This window comes from Hippopotamus amphibius, chromosome 9 (genome assembly GCF_030028045.1).
Source record: "Hippopotamus amphibius kiboko isolate mHipAmp2 chromosome 9, mHipAmp2.hap2, whole genome shotgun sequence".
Classification (NCBI taxonomy): Eukaryota; Metazoa; Chordata; class Mammalia; order Artiodactyla; family Hippopotamidae; genus Hippopotamus; species Hippopotamus amphibius.
In genome coordinates, this window is record NC_080194.1 from 13,063,062 (window position 1) to 13,080,050 (window position 16,989).

General features: G+C 35.9%; 1 protein-coding gene across 3 annotated transcripts in view; it reads right to left on the reverse strand.

The window, feature by feature from the left end:
- Nucleotides 1-3,728: 3,728 nt before the first annotated feature.
- The window catches only part of HIPK3 (homeodomain interacting protein kinase 3), a 98,118-nt gene continuing 84,857 nt past the window's right edge, over nt 3,729-16,989 (reverse strand). For 2 of the 3 annotated variants that reach the window (XM_057748176.1, XM_057748177.1), the window contains exons 9-17: nt 13,210-13,331; nt 12,844-12,968; nt 12,591-12,752; nt 12,372-12,434; nt 11,777-12,073; nt 11,330-11,470; nt 8,875-9,110; nt 8,465-8,592; nt 3,729-7,630 (exon numbers count right to left, since the gene is read on the reverse strand). In XM_057748176.1, the coding sequence (XP_057604159.1) occupies nt 7,154-7,630; nt 8,465-8,592; nt 8,875-9,110; nt 11,330-11,470; nt 11,777-12,073; nt 12,372-12,434; nt 12,591-12,752; nt 12,844-12,968; nt 13,210-13,331 (1,751 nt within the window). In that variant the 3' untranslated portion in view covers nt 3,729-7,153. The remainder of the gene's footprint in view (nt 7,631-8,464; nt 8,593-8,874; nt 9,111-11,329; nt 11,471-11,776; nt 12,074-12,371; nt 12,435-12,590; nt 12,753-12,843; nt 12,969-13,209; nt 13,332-16,989) is intronic. The other variant, XM_057748179.1, reaches the window with a different exon arrangement.

The window sequence follows — 16,989 nt, forward strand, 5'->3', positions numbered from 1 at the left end:
CTCTGCAACAAGAGGAGCCACTGCAATGAGGAATAAGCCTGCGCATCGCAACAGGGAGTAGCCCCCGCTTTCAGCAACTAGAGAAAGCCTGCGCAGCAATGAAGACCCAACACAGCCAATAAATAAATAAATTTATTGGAAAAAAACCCCACCATTTTGCAACCCCCTCCCCCAAAAAATAATTGATTCAGACAACAATGGACGCTAAAACCAATGAGCAAAATGTTACTGATACTGCCACAGTACCAACCCCACAGATGACAATGGAAAGATTTGCTAGTAACCTCATTATCCTTGTGTCATAGCCGATAACGGACAACCTGAGGGGCACGTTGTATGCCCCACAATGTGAAGCAATAAGGCACTACTCCTACAAATCTTGCAAATGAGCAAACACGAAATCTAATCAAGCCACTAGAGCCAACTTGCACTTCACAGAAATGCATGCTACAATTAGCAGGAAGAAACAATCAGACAGAAGGTAGGCTACTCTAGCCTGAACTCTGCAAAAAATGTCATTTAAAAAAGAAGGCTGTTCTGAATTTAAAAGAGACATGTCATAACCAGATGCAATGGGTACATTTTGATTGGCTCCTTGAATCTTGACTGACAGGGAGAATGGGGAGATGGCTATAAAAGACATTCTTGAAACATCTGGGACATTTTGAATATGGACTGGAAATTAGTGTTACAAAATTGTTAATTTTGCTAGGTGTTATACAGTTTTGTGACTAGCTGAAGAATGTTATTCTTACAAATAGATGCATGCTTGCTGAAGTATTTAGGGGCCAAGTATCATGATTATCCACAAAAGGTTCAACTTAAAAATTACATATAGAGAAGTGAAGTTAATGTGGCAAATGTTAAATTAACAACTGGTGAATTTAGGTGTAGGTTGTACGTGTGTTCACAATACTATTCTTTTCTGTTGTTTTTCTAATTAAAAATTGGTTTATAGTAAATATAAAAATTCAATGTGATAAGAAAAAGTGGATTCTTTGGATTCTCCATAGTCACTGAGGAAATAAGCAATATAGAACAAAGCTGGGACTTCCCTGGTGGTCCAGCGGTTAAGACTCTGTGCTCGCAATGCAGGGGCACGGGTTCAATCCCTGGTCAGGGAACTAGAGCTCACATGCTGCAACTAAGACCTGGCACAGCAAAATAAATAAATAGGTAAATATTCTGGGGGGGAAAAAAAAAGAACAAAGCTGATTACCTCTCTAAATTCCACACTTTGGCATTCAAAATATTTCTGCAGTTTGTAAAACATGCAAAACGCTCATGTTATAAATTGAAGTAGAAAATATCAAGATCTAAAATTGTATACAATATTTTAACGACCTCAACACTTACATTTTTGAGCTTTAAAAAATATGTTTTTCTGTATTTTCCAAGTACAATGTAATCAGGTGTTGTTTTTATGATTGAAAAACACTAAATATTAACATCTTATTTTCCCACTTCAAATAATCATACTTCCATTTAGGGAAAAGTATATATTCTCAGCAAGATAAAATCGTGCCATTAAAACAAAAAGTTGACACAAAACTTAACATGAAATGGACCACGGAGCTAATAAAAGCTAACACCTAAAACTCCTAGCAGAAAACAAAGGACAAAGACTTTGCAACTTTGGGACTGGCCAAAACTCCTTAGGACACAAAAAGCACAAACCATAAGAAAATAATTAACTTGGACTGTATCAAAATCAAAAACTTTTGCTCTTTCAAACACCCTGTAAAGAAAACGAGAAGAAAAGCCACAAACTGGGAGAAAATATTGGTGATACAAACATCTTGACAGAAGACTAGCATCCACCATTGCTTCTGGACGGCTTCAACAACCTCCTCTCTGGTCTTCCAGCTGCTACTCTGGCCCTGCCACCATCCTCCACGATAGCCAACTCATGTTGTTTGCTTCCCATGAATAAACACAATAAAACCTAGACTCCTTTCTCCGGCAAAAGGCCTGTCTTCCCACCCCGCTGGTTCTGTCTTCAAGTTCCTGCTTCCCACTCACACTCACTCTCTGACCTCACAGGCCACTTTTCTGTTCTGCACATGTTACATCTCATCCCTGACTTGGGCCTTTGTACTTGCTGCTCCCTCTACCAGAAATACTCTTCCCCTGCATGGCTGACAAGCATTCTTCTTGTCACAACTCAAATGTCACCTTCTCACTGAGGCATCTCCTGACACACTCTCTAGGTCACTTAATCAGGTTAACACTATTTTCTTCATTCTGCTTACCCTAACTGAACTTACTTACTTTAAATCTCTCCCTCCCACAAAAAGGAAAAATCTGTAAAAGCGAAAGAATCTGCTGTCTTTGCCCACTGACATATGCCTAGCATGGAATGCTTAGAACATGGTAGATGCTTCATAAATATTACTAAATGATTCATGACATACCTGCTATGTGACAGGGCACTGTGCTAGGTACTGGCTGAATGCTTTACAGGTGTTGGTCAAAGACTTTTTAAAATCTCTTTAGGAAAAAATATTTTATATTCCTAGACCCACTTAAATAGTACTCTCAAGAAGCCAATTTACCTTCAAGTAAATTATGAAGGTAAATTATGAAAGTAAATTATGAAATCTAGATGTCACCTATACGTAGGATCAGTGCTCTGGGCTAAAATGTTCACATAATTTTTAACAACTCACACGCGTAAGAATGACTAAATCGAAAGAAACAAAAAAGACAATGTGTGACGATGTTAAGTAACGAGAACTCTCAAACACAGCTGCTGAGTGTAAATTAATTTAACCACTTTAATACTGTTTGCAGTATCTAATAATGTGAAAAATCTCTATATCCTATGACCCAGGAATTCCATACCTATATACATACTCAAAAGAGATGCATATGTGTTCACCAAAAGATAGGAACAAAAATGTTTGTAGCAGCACGATTCCTAACAGCCAAAAAAGTAAGAACAACTCAAATATCTATCAACAAAACAGATAAAGGATTATATACGCACACAGATGAACACTCTGCAGTAACGGGGATGAATGATCAACAACTACATACAACATGGATGTACCTTAGAAACAAAATGTTGAACGAAAAGAAGCCAGACACCAAGGTGCATATACGCCAAAGTAAAAGTTTACTGAGAGAGACTGAGGATATGTATTCTCACCAGTGTGTTCTGGTGGGGGACTCCCCAAGAAACCTTCCCACTAATGCTTCTCTAAAGTTAAATCCCTGAAGTATAAGGTGGTGTTTGAAGATATAACCTAAATTGGCCTACTACAACCATATCCTTTTGAAGTCTGTTTTCTATCTTAAAAATACTTGTGAATTCCCTATTCTTCACCCACGCATATTGAACAGAAATATTTACCTCAAAAAATATTCAAGAAAACAATATTTAAGGGAAACGGGCCTGCCCTGGTTATCCTGTGGTTATAGTACTCTGGCACACTACTTCAGACTTCAGTTTTAAAAGAACTGCTAGAACGTAGATTGGTTATGGTTAGACAGCCTGGTTCACATCTCAGATTCACCACTCATTAGTGCTGGGAGTTTGGGCAACTTACCTAGATATTCTGAACCTATTTCTTCATTTACCTAATGAAGATAATATTATAGCTATCTCACAGGTGGTTTTGAGAATTAAATGAGATGATGTAAGTAACTCAATGTTCCTAACCTTTTCCTTCCCTACCCTCTAAGTAGTACTGGGGTGGAAAAAAAGTCAACAAGCTGTTTGCTGCAATATATATATTTTAATTCAAAGTGAATCGACAGTAATACACCATAAATTCTTATTTTGACACTCACCAAAATAGTCACCTGGAAAACCCGCTTTTTGTGACAAAGTACAGAAGGCTTGGTCACATTTAAATCACTGAGAACTAGAGAGAAATACTATCGCAAACCGTAATAGACATTACATCCATAAAAATTTTCCCAGTCCTTATTGTAATATTGCACAGTGCAATTGCTACATGGCAAACTAGTGTAGCATAGAAGTAAAAGCAAAAACAAAAAACCAAAGAAAGAAAGCCACAAGTTAAACAGTTAACATTTCAAACTTAGTAATCAAATCTATATCATTGGGTTCTTTAAAACAAATCTCCCTACACCTTGCAGTGTATGATTTAACTTTTACTTAACACAAGCCAACTTTAAAATTAGTAGTAAAGATTTTTAAAATGAAAAGGTTTTGCTACTAAAGTAACATATTTAAACACCCTGAAGAAAAAGAAATATCAGGATATTTGATCTAAAAATAATTTGTAAATTAAAGTAGTATGCAAATATGCAACTTGGAAGTCATGCAGTGTTTTATTTAAGAAAGCATTAAAACCAAAGAAAACTGGTAAAAATGGTTTTAAAGAGGGTATAAATCCAGATTCTTTTGTCAATATGCTAAATCCCGACTTTAGCGGGATCTTAGATTTTTTTTTCTTTTTAAACACACAAAAAGCCCATGATTAGAATCAGTTAAGAGCAGTGTACTTAGGTATGCCTTTATCAAACACAACTATTATATTATGAAAACACTGAAGTTTATCATTCACTGTCAATTTAACAAAGACATCTCAGTCTTGGAACTGAAATACAGAAAATACAACATTTCAGGGTAGTAAACATGGCCCTGAACAAAAAGAAAATTGCACCAGTTTTATACCTGGTACAAACATCAATCAATCCTTTGCACTTGGTGTTTCTGAAACATCCGCTGCCAGCACTGATTTTTCTCCAATAAGTGAGCAAATACCAGTAAACTGCTGGACCAGATAAATAAAATTAGAAGGCTGTGGAGGGCAGCAAGTTTACTTAAATAGTGACTTCATAAATTTGCCATCTGTAAATAATCTTTTAAATTAATCTTAGGCTACTCCTTTTTATGTGTAATATATATATATATTTCTATTTATATAAAATGCATAGAATTGATTACTAAAAACACTGAAACTTGTGGGGAAAATTAACTCCATTTTCAGTGTGACTAAAAACGTACTGCTGGTTTTGATTTTATGATCTAATACTGTAATTTTTAAAATTAATTTCAGGCACATTTATTTCATTGATGATTATTAAATAAAACACTGCTTGTATTAATGGAGTAAAGAAAAGTTTATCCATTATTAGCTTATTGTCAATGCTGCACTAGGTCTGTATTAGTGGTATGCAATTCATTTATCAAAGAAATGCTGTAAATCCAAAACAGCTGGAGTTTTACACTCAAATGCTTTGTACTGTTTATTCCAGTAAATGCTATAAGATCATATTCCAGATTTTTAAGGAAAAAAAGTTAAGTCAAGCCTGCAAGATACAGCTTTCTCAAGTGTCTACAATGCCAGGATGAAAATAAAAAATTAAATTACATTGATACATCCAAGTTTTTATATGCAGTGATGAGCACAAACATTAATAGAGATAAAATACTGATGCAAATAACACACCCCAAAATAACATACGCAATTATTTTCCATCATTTACAATACAGTAGTTACAAAGACACTCCAAACAGAAAAGCAAAGTAAAAAATCAAAACCCCAACTTCTATTTCATGTAATTAGACTTATACAGAAATTAGAAGGCTAAATAACAACTAGTTAATCACCTAATTTCACAGCTATCTGAAGTGGCAATCGTTATATAGCAGCTTATCTATGATACATTCAAGATAAATGATACAATTTCTTACTTGCCCAAAAGCTAAAACACAGCCTGTTTAATACCTTCCTTTAAATTCCACCTCTACACTACAATATACTTGAGGTCTATGCAAAAAGTAGCTACCCTTTATATAGGAAATGGATGATTAAGTCTTTGGTGCTGTAAAAGCAACTTCATTTAAACATAACCACCACCATCAAAAAAAAAAAGGGGGGGGGGGAACCCAAGACACACTTCCTAGGGGAAAAAAAGCATGTAATTTCTGTCCCTGACGGAATGTATTAAATAAGCAAACACCACCAACAAGCAAAACAAGTACTACAATGTAAAAATACTTAAAAAAAAACAAAAACAAAAACAAAAAACCCTCTCACATGCATAAATGAAAAATTGCACACAAAGAACTCACATCTTTTCAAGCTTCAATAGTAAATATTCTGCTACTATTTATTAAATACTGCATGGTTTGCCCAAGCTAGGATGAAACCACATCATGAATCAATGAGCATTCTGCATTTCCTTTCATTATCTACTCAAAGTCATGCCTACTGCATCTCTAAACATTTCATTAAATCCAATTATACAGCAAACACTCCCAAAATAAACTTAGATTGTATTGCAGTTTCACTTAACAGTATATAAAATGCTGTGTTGTGACAGATATCAACTATCCATTAGATACTGAATCAATTTTTCTTAAGCACTACTACCTGCTTGCTTTTCTTGAAGCTAGATCATTCTGAAAAATCAGACAGCAGAATTCAGCTATAGCAAACATGCTGCCCTCTTAGTAAGGAAAAAACAGCTACAACCTGAAATCATACCACACAAAACCAAAAATGAACACTACTCTATCAAAGGAAAATAAAGAGTAAGTCTGAATTTTAAGTGCTGCAGTCCTCAACATTTATATATAGTAATAACATTAACAACCTCAAATATTTAAGGCACTATGTGTGGGAACGGTTTACAATGCAGCTGAGATTATTAGAACAACATTTAAGAGCAAAGTCTAGGCAACATTTTGCCCATGCAAAGACACATGCAAATGTAAAGAACAATAGCTCAATTTCTTAGGTAAGTGACCCAACATTTATACACTAAGACACAGAGAATACAATTCACTCGTATGCTGTAATTCTGACATATGTGCATCTGTTGCTCTAAGTCTGTACACAGAATGGCTTCCCAAATATGGACGTGTCTTGCACTAGTTAGAAGGCAATTTTATAAAAATAGCGGGAGCAAAACTGGACTTCTGCTCCCATAAGTCACCTGTCTAGAGTTACTACATAAGAAGATAACATGACCAAAGACAAGTTATACCAAATGTGCAAAACACATTAAAAGTGAGTTATTTTTTTAAAGCTCAAAGTTGTTTAAATTGCACCCAAGTCTACATGATTCAAAAATAATTTTCTTGTGCCATGGCTAATATTTATTAAATACCATGTTTTATTTTTAATCAAATGTTTGTATCATTGAGCTTCCTCAATATACTCTTGAGTTTTCACATATATGGATACTGGCTGAGTTTGGTTGGACTCAATGGAAATCCAGTATACGCAGGCGATGCTGCAATGTAAGAATGTGGTGGGAAGATTGGTTTGTACTGAGTCTGATGAATGGTTGGGGATGGTAACAGACGGGGATTTATGCCCACCGGGACTTGGTGAACTATGCCACTGGGATGGGAGATATTATAAGTTGGATGCTGTAACATAGGTCTTGAGGTACATGGAGAGGCTAAGAGGTGGGCCACTGGTGCAGCACTACTGAGGGTAGCTGATGATGGGTATGGAAGCAGAGCAGGCTGTCCTCCGAGATGTGTACTTCCAGCCAGATGGGCGTGCACAGCTGTGTGATTAGGACTTCCATGAGAAAGAGCGAATGGATTACTGGTAACACTAGTAGGGATATAAGCTTGCTGTCTTCGATGTCCGAAGTTTCCATTCCACTCTTGATGCCCAGATCCAAAGTGCTGAACCTACCGAAAAAACAAAACAACCAAACAAAAAGATTAACTACATAGTTTGTAAGTCAAAGAGAAAAAAGGGGAAAATATCAAGATGTTCTGTGATGACATCCCATAGGGGATCTCTCAGATCTGAGCTTCTACTAAGTAAAAATAGAGAAGAAAAAATATTGATTGATTTTATATATATTAGTATTAACACTTCAACATGTATTACTGCATTTATTATTATAATATTAACATCTGCTACTACCACTATGGATAGCTACCATTTGTGGAGCGTCTAGTATATGTAAGACTAACACTTTACATATGCGATGTTATTTAATTCTAATTATACTTATATAGCTACTACTCCCATTAACTGTGGTCCAGGTGTGTTGAAGAGATCTGGCCAAGGTACTATACATAGCATTTGGTAAAACCAGGATGTGAATGCAGGTCTGACTCCAATACCTATGATCTTTTCTTTCCCCCACGTGAAACACAACTGCCAAGCACAGTGCTTGCCAGATGGAAAGTACTCAATAAGACAACTCTCAGCATCACCACAACTAACACACAAGAAATGTAGCCATCAATCCATTGGTGTGCATTTTGATTTAAAGCGTCTAAAACAACTCCCTAAAAAAATCAGTTAATAGAACCTAAGAACCTAATCTTTCTGAAGAATTCAAGTTCCATGGATAATCTGATAATTATGATATTATTAAGCCAGTTACTTCTTAAGTCACTTGGGATAATGAAAAGGGGAAAATTTATTGATTTTATATGGTTGGGAATCATTTTCCCCCAAATTAAAAAACTGAATTTGAATTCCAAAGACTCATAAATTCACAAACATACCTGACTGAAATTCAAATGCTGCTGCTGGAATGCTGATGTCAATTTTTGCTGACGATTACCTACTGCGGAAGGCTGGTTTAATCTTCCAGGAGCAGATCTTCCTTTTATTAATGGCTGGCATATAGAATCTGGCAACAACAAAATATTATAGAGTAGCTGCTTTTTCCTTCTCATATAAAAATTAGAAAGGTCTTTAGATATTTTACACAATACTGATTTGAGAACCTTAAAATTAAATAAAAAGAAAAGACCTCATGGTTTCCAAGGACTGAATGATATTAGAAGATATTTCTTTTGTACAAAAGATTTGGCAGGGTCAAGCTGGAAATTCAGAGATGACTTTTGGCTCTGATGTTCCTAAATTAAGACCTTTAAGGGACAATCCGGGAAATGGAGAGGATTCAGTTTACCTGGGTTTGCCATATGCTCATCGGCATTTAATCCATTTTCTAGTCCCATCCGTGGCACCACAACAGTACAAACAGCTGGTTTGGTTTCTGTGTCAGCAGAGGTTACCAGTTCTGTGTTTTGATGAGTATCCTCCACAAAACTGCTCTCTGTAAAGGGACTGTCATGTCCCGAAGAGTCTGATGTTGGAGAGCCATCCACAGTATCACAACCACTTTCCTGTTCTTCATCTGACATACTACAACAAGAAAGTACTTTTATGAACAATGTTTTTCAACATTAAATCTAAAGTTAAATAATTTCGAGACTCCAGCAAACTGACAAGAATCTTGTGCAATTATTTCATACCTAATTATAACTTCTTCCTCAACCAAAAGATATTTTTCATGGATTTCCTAGACTCTCACATTAACTCCCTTTTCAGACTGCCAACCCTAATTCTGTCTGTTTAGGAACACCCTCTTGGCACTTAATTTTCCCTCCTTTCCTTCCCCACTTGATCCTTAGTAGCAGTTCATAAAAGCCCATTTTATAAATTACAGAAGATTTCATCAAGATACTACAAAAATAAATACTGTTCTGGATAATGGAAATGAAATGTACAAAAGTATAAACATGCAACTTGGATATTTCAGATTAAATTCTAACGTTATATGTGTGCCTTTAGCGATAATTTGGGTCCACAAACCACCCCTCTGACAATTCTCCAAAGAACAAAGAATTTTACAATTTGTATGTAAATGCAAAAGACCCCGAATAGCCAAAGTAATCTTGAGAAGGAAAAATGGAGTTGGTGGAATCAGGCTTCCTGACTTCAAACTATACTACAAGGCTACAGTGATCAAGACAGTATGGTACTGGCACAAAAATAGAAAGGAAGACCAATGGAACACAATAGAGAGCCCAGAGATAAACCCACACATATATGGGCACCTTATCTTTGACAAAGGAGGCAAGAATATACAATGGAAAAAAGACAGCCTCTTCAATAAGTGGTGCTGGGAAAACTGGATAGCTACATGGAAAAGAATGAAATTAGAACACTTCCTAATATCACACACAAAAATAAACTCAAAATGGATTAAAGACCTACATGTAAGGCCAGACACTATAAAACTCCTAGAGGAAAACATAGGCAGAACACTCTATGACATACATCAAAGCAAGATCCTTTTTGATCCACCTCCTAGAATAATGAAAATAAAATCAAGAACAAACAAATGGGACCTAATGAAACTTAAAAGCTTTTGCACAGCGAAAGAAACCATAAACAAGACAAGACAGCCCTCAGAATGGAAGGAAATATTTGTAAATGAAGCAACTGACAAAGGATTAAATTTCCAAAATATACAAGCAGCTCATGCAAGCTTAATACCAAAAAAGCAAATAACCCAATCCACAAATGGACAGAAGACCTAAATAGACATTTCTCCAAAGAAGACATGCAGATGGCTAACAAGCAAATGAAAAGATGCTCAACATCACTAATCATCAGAGAAATGCAAGTCAAAGCCACAATGAGGTATCACCTCCCACCAGTCAGAATGGCCATCATCAAAAAATCTAGAAACAATAAATGCTGGAGAGGGTGCAGAGAAAAGGGGACCCTCCTGCACTGCTGGTGGAATTGTAAGTTGGTTATAGCCACTATGGAAAACAGTCTGGGGGTTCCTTAAGAAACTAAAAATGGAACTACCATATGACCCAGTAATCCCACTACTGGACATATACCCAGAGAAAACCATAATCCAAAAAGAAACATGTACCGTGATGTTCATTACAGCACTATTTACAATGGCCAGGACATGGAAGCAACCTAAATGCCCATCAACAGATGAATGGATAAAGAAGACGTGCCACATATATACAATGGAATATTACTCAGCCATAAAAAGGAATGAAATTTAACTATATGTAATGAGGTGGACAGACCTAGAGACAGTCAAACAGAGCGAAGTAAGCCAGAAAAAACAAATACCATATGCTAACTCATATATATGGAATCTAAAAAAATGGTACAGATGAACCCAGTGACAGGGCAAGAATAAAGATGCAGATGTAGAGAATGGACTGGAGGACACGGGGCTGGGGCGTGGCAGCACACGAAGGGGAAGCTGAGAGGAAGTGAGACAGTAGCTTTGACATATATACACTACCAGATGTAAAATAGATAGCTAGTGGGAAGTTGCTGCATAACACAGGGAGATCAGCTCGATGATGGGTGATGACTTATAAGGGCTGGGATAGGCAGGGTGGGAAGGAGTCTCGGGAGGGAGGGGATATGGGGATATATGTACAAATATAGCGGATTCACCTTGGTATACCTCAAAAACTGGCACAACGGTGTAAAGCAATTATATTCCAATAAAGAGCTTAAAAATTAAAATTAAAAAAAAAGTCATAGGCTTTTCAGTAGACTTTAATATTTATAATATACCACTATTGAAATTCCTTCACCTGTTCGGTCTCTTGCAAGGGGATGGGCTGGACTGCCCTGAAGAGCTGGTGCTCAGAGTACTATCAGGACTACTTAATGAGCACATCCGATCAATATTCAAAGTACTCTGGCAAGCTTCACAATCCAGATTACCTTTACATCTAGTAAAGAGGGAAAGGATAAACGGGTCAAAAATGTGAACATACTCCCCAAGTAGCAAAAATTTACATTATTTAATTAAGGATATGAAACAGTTAAGAGTTTCCTACATGGACAAAAAACTAAAGCTTGTAAACACAGGAAAAATGCAATAATAATCATGCTTAATACTATTCAGGAAGTTTACTCCGAAGGACATAAACAGACAAGTAATAAATCACAAAGGTTTTTTCCCACCACAGCAGAGGGCGCCATCATCATTATTTATGGATGCAGCAAAATCCCAGGAAACTGCTTTTGGCACTTACTCTCTGAGTGAATGTCTCTGCGACGTCTCTTCCTCATCAGTGTCACTGCTAATGGTGATCACACTCACCGCAGGACTTGGGGAGTCAGCAATGATGATGGTTTGACGCTGTTTATCTGCAACTGATGAATCAGAGTCCTGCCTGATGGACGTTTCACAACAATTTCTTGCCTGTCCTTCTGAGTTATGATTGTCCTGTGTTTCTACGCAACTTACTTCCTCAACATCTTTCCCACTGACTATCTTTGGAGAAATAAATGCTGATTGTGGGATATTGGTATTCTGCAATGAATTACTCCTGCAATCAAAGGAATAATGTGTCATTTCTATAATGAAAATATACACAGAACATTTTTCTAAGATATATTGTTATAATTAACAATGCGAACCTTCACTTGCTCAAGATTATGTACATAACACACTAACATAACAGATCATAAGTTTGTGATATATAAAATATCGCTAGAAATATGAGTGTAGATTGCATTTACATATATTCAAATGGTCTTCTTTTTTTTGTAAATGTGGTATCTATCTAGAATTGTCTAAAATTATACGTAGATAATAAATCAAAAGGGCAATAAAGGCAATCTTACCAACTGAAAGCATTTATTTCCTCTCTTCCTGGCTCCCATTCCATTAGTTTTACCAAAATACCTCTGAGAAATTAAGAAGGGAGCTGGCTTAGTGTTTGTAGCAAAGCTATTAAAGAGGTCATTTTGAATACAACAGAGTGACCCTTTGGTGTACATGCAAAATTTATTTTAATGATTAATTCTCAAAATGCAGAAGAAAGTTAAAATATCAATACCAACCTGTTCTGGCATAGTTTATTTTTCTTGGTGGTGGCAGGCTGAGGCCAAACAACATGTGCAATGCCCACACTAATTGGCTGAGGGGCCGATAAAGTGATCTGATTGGTTAGAAGAGGTTGTGGCATCACTGAACTATAATGATTGCTGTGTGAAATCATTTTCCTAGGCAGAAAATTTAGAAAAATTTAATACCTACTTTACCACATCTATTTTGCAAACTAGTCACAAAGAAGTACTCTCGTTTTTAACTTACCCCCAGTCTCCGAGCCTCTGTGAACCAGCCACACCCTCAGAAGCTAATGTAGTAGTAGCAGGAGCCATGGGTGTTACCTGTTGCCAGGCAGGTACCAGCATCTGCTGTGTTCTACCAGACCATGTCTGTTGCAGCAAAAAACAAAACCAAAAACAAAAGAAAAACTAGTAAGATACAAGTCACTCAAAGTAACAATCATCTAATAATTATAAAAGTTAAAGTCAATAATCTACAAGGATCGAATTCCCACCTAAGCCATTTTCATTGTTTCCAACAGTACAAGCTGATATATTACAAATGGATTAGTGCCTCTACTTGAGTACAAGGAGGACAGCACATATGTAAAAATAATGAATTATTACCAACCTGAGAAAGAACTCCTGGTCGGATCTGTAGTGGCTGCATGGCTGGGGCCTGAGTTACAAGGGGTACTGTATTATCTACCCTTATTGAATAACTAGTGGGTTTACCATGTGTTGCAGGAATACCTGTAAAATAGAAAAGAACAGTTCTCAAATACAAGAAAAAGCTTTTCTCTGAGTTAACTTATAAAACCCTTTTAAATGGATGAATTGCTAAAATTTTTATTAGGATTATGAAAAAATCCCCTGCATAAAATTTTCATAATGTTAGAAAGCAATTTATTGGGAAACTGAGATACTTTCTATCTACTTTGTGGTACATAATTCCAAAAATTGTTATAAAGCTACACTTTCTACCATTTTAAAATGCATAAAGTTGAATCATTTGTTTTTGAAACTTCCCACTCCTTTAAAGTTTGTTATCACAGCTTTATTTTCCTTTTTAAAAAGTCCTGCCACTGATAAGACACAGAAAGGTGAATCTGGCTCAACATGCTTGTCCTCTAGCAGGTAAATGCTCATCTTTTCATATAAACTTTCAGCTATGCTTGGTGCTCTCTTCTTTAAAACTATGATAGGCTCTATCACAACTTCAACTTAAATGGCCATGATGGTTTGCATGATTCAATAAAATTCAGAATGGCCCACTCACTTCAACCTCCAAAAGAAAAGCAAAAAATAAACTTTTCTGTCTAATATGATGACACAACTAAGCTTTGATCATTGTGGTTTAATCTACCAGTATTTCTAGTGGAGAGCCACTGGGAACTCCAGGACAAATATGTTCCATTTTGCTTACCCCCTAGGAAAATTAGATTGCTACCCATGTTAATCCTGTTAATGTTAATATGTCCTTGTCATACACTACAAGAGCACCTTGCACATATTAAGTCTTGTGCACATACTAAACTTTAAGAGAGTAAAGTAGTATTACACCATCTAAGAACTTTGACTAATAAGATTTTAGGCATATCTCCTAAGATCAGAAAGCTTGGTTACTAGAATAAATTCACTACTTCCATAATTCCAGTCTATTGTAGCACTTGCTTTCAATATGCACAGGCAGATTATTTTAAGATAATCAGTTTTTAGATAAAACTGACCTGGGTGATTAGCCATTAAAAAAAATTGTTTTCCTTTCCTATTGAAAAATAACCTTACACTTTTTACTGCACAAATATACTGTAAGTGATAATTCTAAGGAGAAGGTTAATTTTATTGTGTTTATTTTCTTCATAGAGGCTCTTATCCTACTGCCAGGGTGCTCTGCCCTCTGAGCTCCACCAAAAAGAGCTACATGTAAGGGTCTTCCCTGGCAGTGCAGTGGTTAAGACTCCAATGCAAGGGGTGAGGGTTCAATCCCTGGCCAGGGAACTGAAATCCCACATGCCACAGGGCACGACCAAAAAAAGTTTAAAAAAAAAAAAAAAAAGCTACATGTGAATTAGGTTTAACAAAGATCTATGAGTTATTTTTAAAAACTGACCTTCTTACCCTTTCCAAAAAGCATGTCTTGATCAGCAAATTCTCCAAGAAATGGAATAAAAGCACACCCAGCTTGTGTAGATACATTGCAGCAATAGAGAATCTCATCAGAGAAAAAAGCAGAATTCACTTTGATAAGGATGAAATCACAGAGCAAATTCTTAAAACCCCCCAAAATCAGGCTGCCCTTAAATTCTCCTCATAATCAGTGCTTTAAGATGAGAAGAATTCTCCTATGACCTCTTGTTTTTTTAAATCAAAGTGGGTTAAGATCCCAATTTTCTGTATGGTTGTTGGGTTAGCTAAAATTTTTATCTTTGATTAGATTTGCTTGATACCTGGAAAGCATGACACAAAAAGCTTAAAGACTGTTCCAGTACAACAGAGGAGGACTTTGCTGGAATGCATTGATTCTAAAATAGCAGTTTTCATCCAGAGGGGATGAATAACTATCTTTTCAGATCGTCAAATGATGTTAAATGCTTGTTTAGTATGTACAATCTATACTCAAAATTGTTAAGTAAAACCTTGTCTAAGTCTTCTGTACTTAAAAATGGCACAATATTAGGGATGTGGCATCTACATAGCTGCACCTACATATTATATTTATAGTATCTAACATATATGAAACACATGATGAACTAAAACAGTGTAGCCCCCAAGTGAAAAATTTAAAGTGAAGGACAACATAAATTTTATTTTAAAATACAAACTATAATGGTACCATAAGTTTTATTTTAAAATATAAACTATAATGGTACCATAACTGCTACCCAATAATCATTTTGAAATGTTTCTTTGAAGTGGATTGGCACATTATGAGGTAAGTGGGTAAGAAGACCAATACTAGGATTTTCTACAGATATGCCAAAATGGATTAGAGGGAAAGCTTTCATTTCTAAGCAGATACTATATTAAGATAAGAAACAATGAGAACATATTATAGAGCCCTGCCTGTTATGCTGCTGCAACTGCACTTGTTACTTCTATAAGAGAACAAATATTTTGCTTTGTCTCACTATTAATTCTGAAACTATTGTTCTTGACATTTGATGAGTTAATGAGCCTGAGAGTATCTCCTTTTCTTTCTGTTACCCTTGTTATGAGCCATTCTCAATTGTTAACATATGCACAGAAAGGTTACTAACCTTTTATTAATTTTAAGCTATATAAAAAGATAAAAGATTTGTCTAACCTCACTGAATGTTTTAAGAATGATGCTCAATTGTATTTAGAAATGTGTCTCACAAAGCCTTTTGGTACAAACAGAGGGTAGGCGCTAAAAAAAAAATTGCTATTTCAAATCTTTTTTTTTTTTTTTTTTTGGCTACACCACTCGGCTTGTGGGATCTTAGTCCCCATGACCAGGGATTGAACTGAAGCCCCCAGAAGTGAAAGCCCAGAATCCTAACCACTGGACCACCAGGGAATTCGCTGCTATTCCAAATCTTGATGAAATATACCACCCTGTAGGTATGGGTGACCCCTAAACTAACTTTGGTACATGGAAATAGATTGTTAGAACCTAAGATTAAAAACTCATCTAAGTGAAAATGTATTTGTCAAGATACCACTTAAGTAGTAACTGATTGAAAAACAAAAAGCATCAGTCTTGCAAGCTCAAGTATTTAGAAGTAAAATGTCTACGACTTACTAATAACAGTTAGTATATGTGTAATAGATAGATAGAATATAACATGTTAATACTTGTTGAACCTAAACTAGAAGGCATTATTATTCTTTGAACTTCTCTATATGTTTGAAATTTTTATAATAAACAGCTGAAGAAAAACAAACACAACAGCAACTTTAAGAGTACTGACAATATGGTATAAGTATTTTTATTACCAGACCAGCCATGGGTCACTGTCACAGATAACAGACCAAAGCTACCCTGGTAGAATCAAAGTGGCTAAAGAGCTCCATGTTTTCACATCTCTCATTACCAGCCAAGCAAGTCAATAAACATATTCTTGGTGCTGTGGGGAAGATTAAAATAAAAACTTTAAAAAGTTGCTCACATCCTTAAATCAAATAAAAATTTCAGAATCCAGAAATATTAGAGCTGGAAACAATCAAGATAGTATCTATTCATTCTGTTTCCTTTGACTAAAGCTGAAGCAACTTAACAGACATGTCTGGAATGGCAGAGCAAATAGCAGAAACAGAACTAGATCCTGACTTAGTACCAAGAGCTCTCACACAATTTAGAATTGCCACCATGCTTCAGAAAGTCATTTTGGGCCCATATGAAATCAATTTCTTGACTTTAAGATATAACTAGCTGTTATAGCCTAGC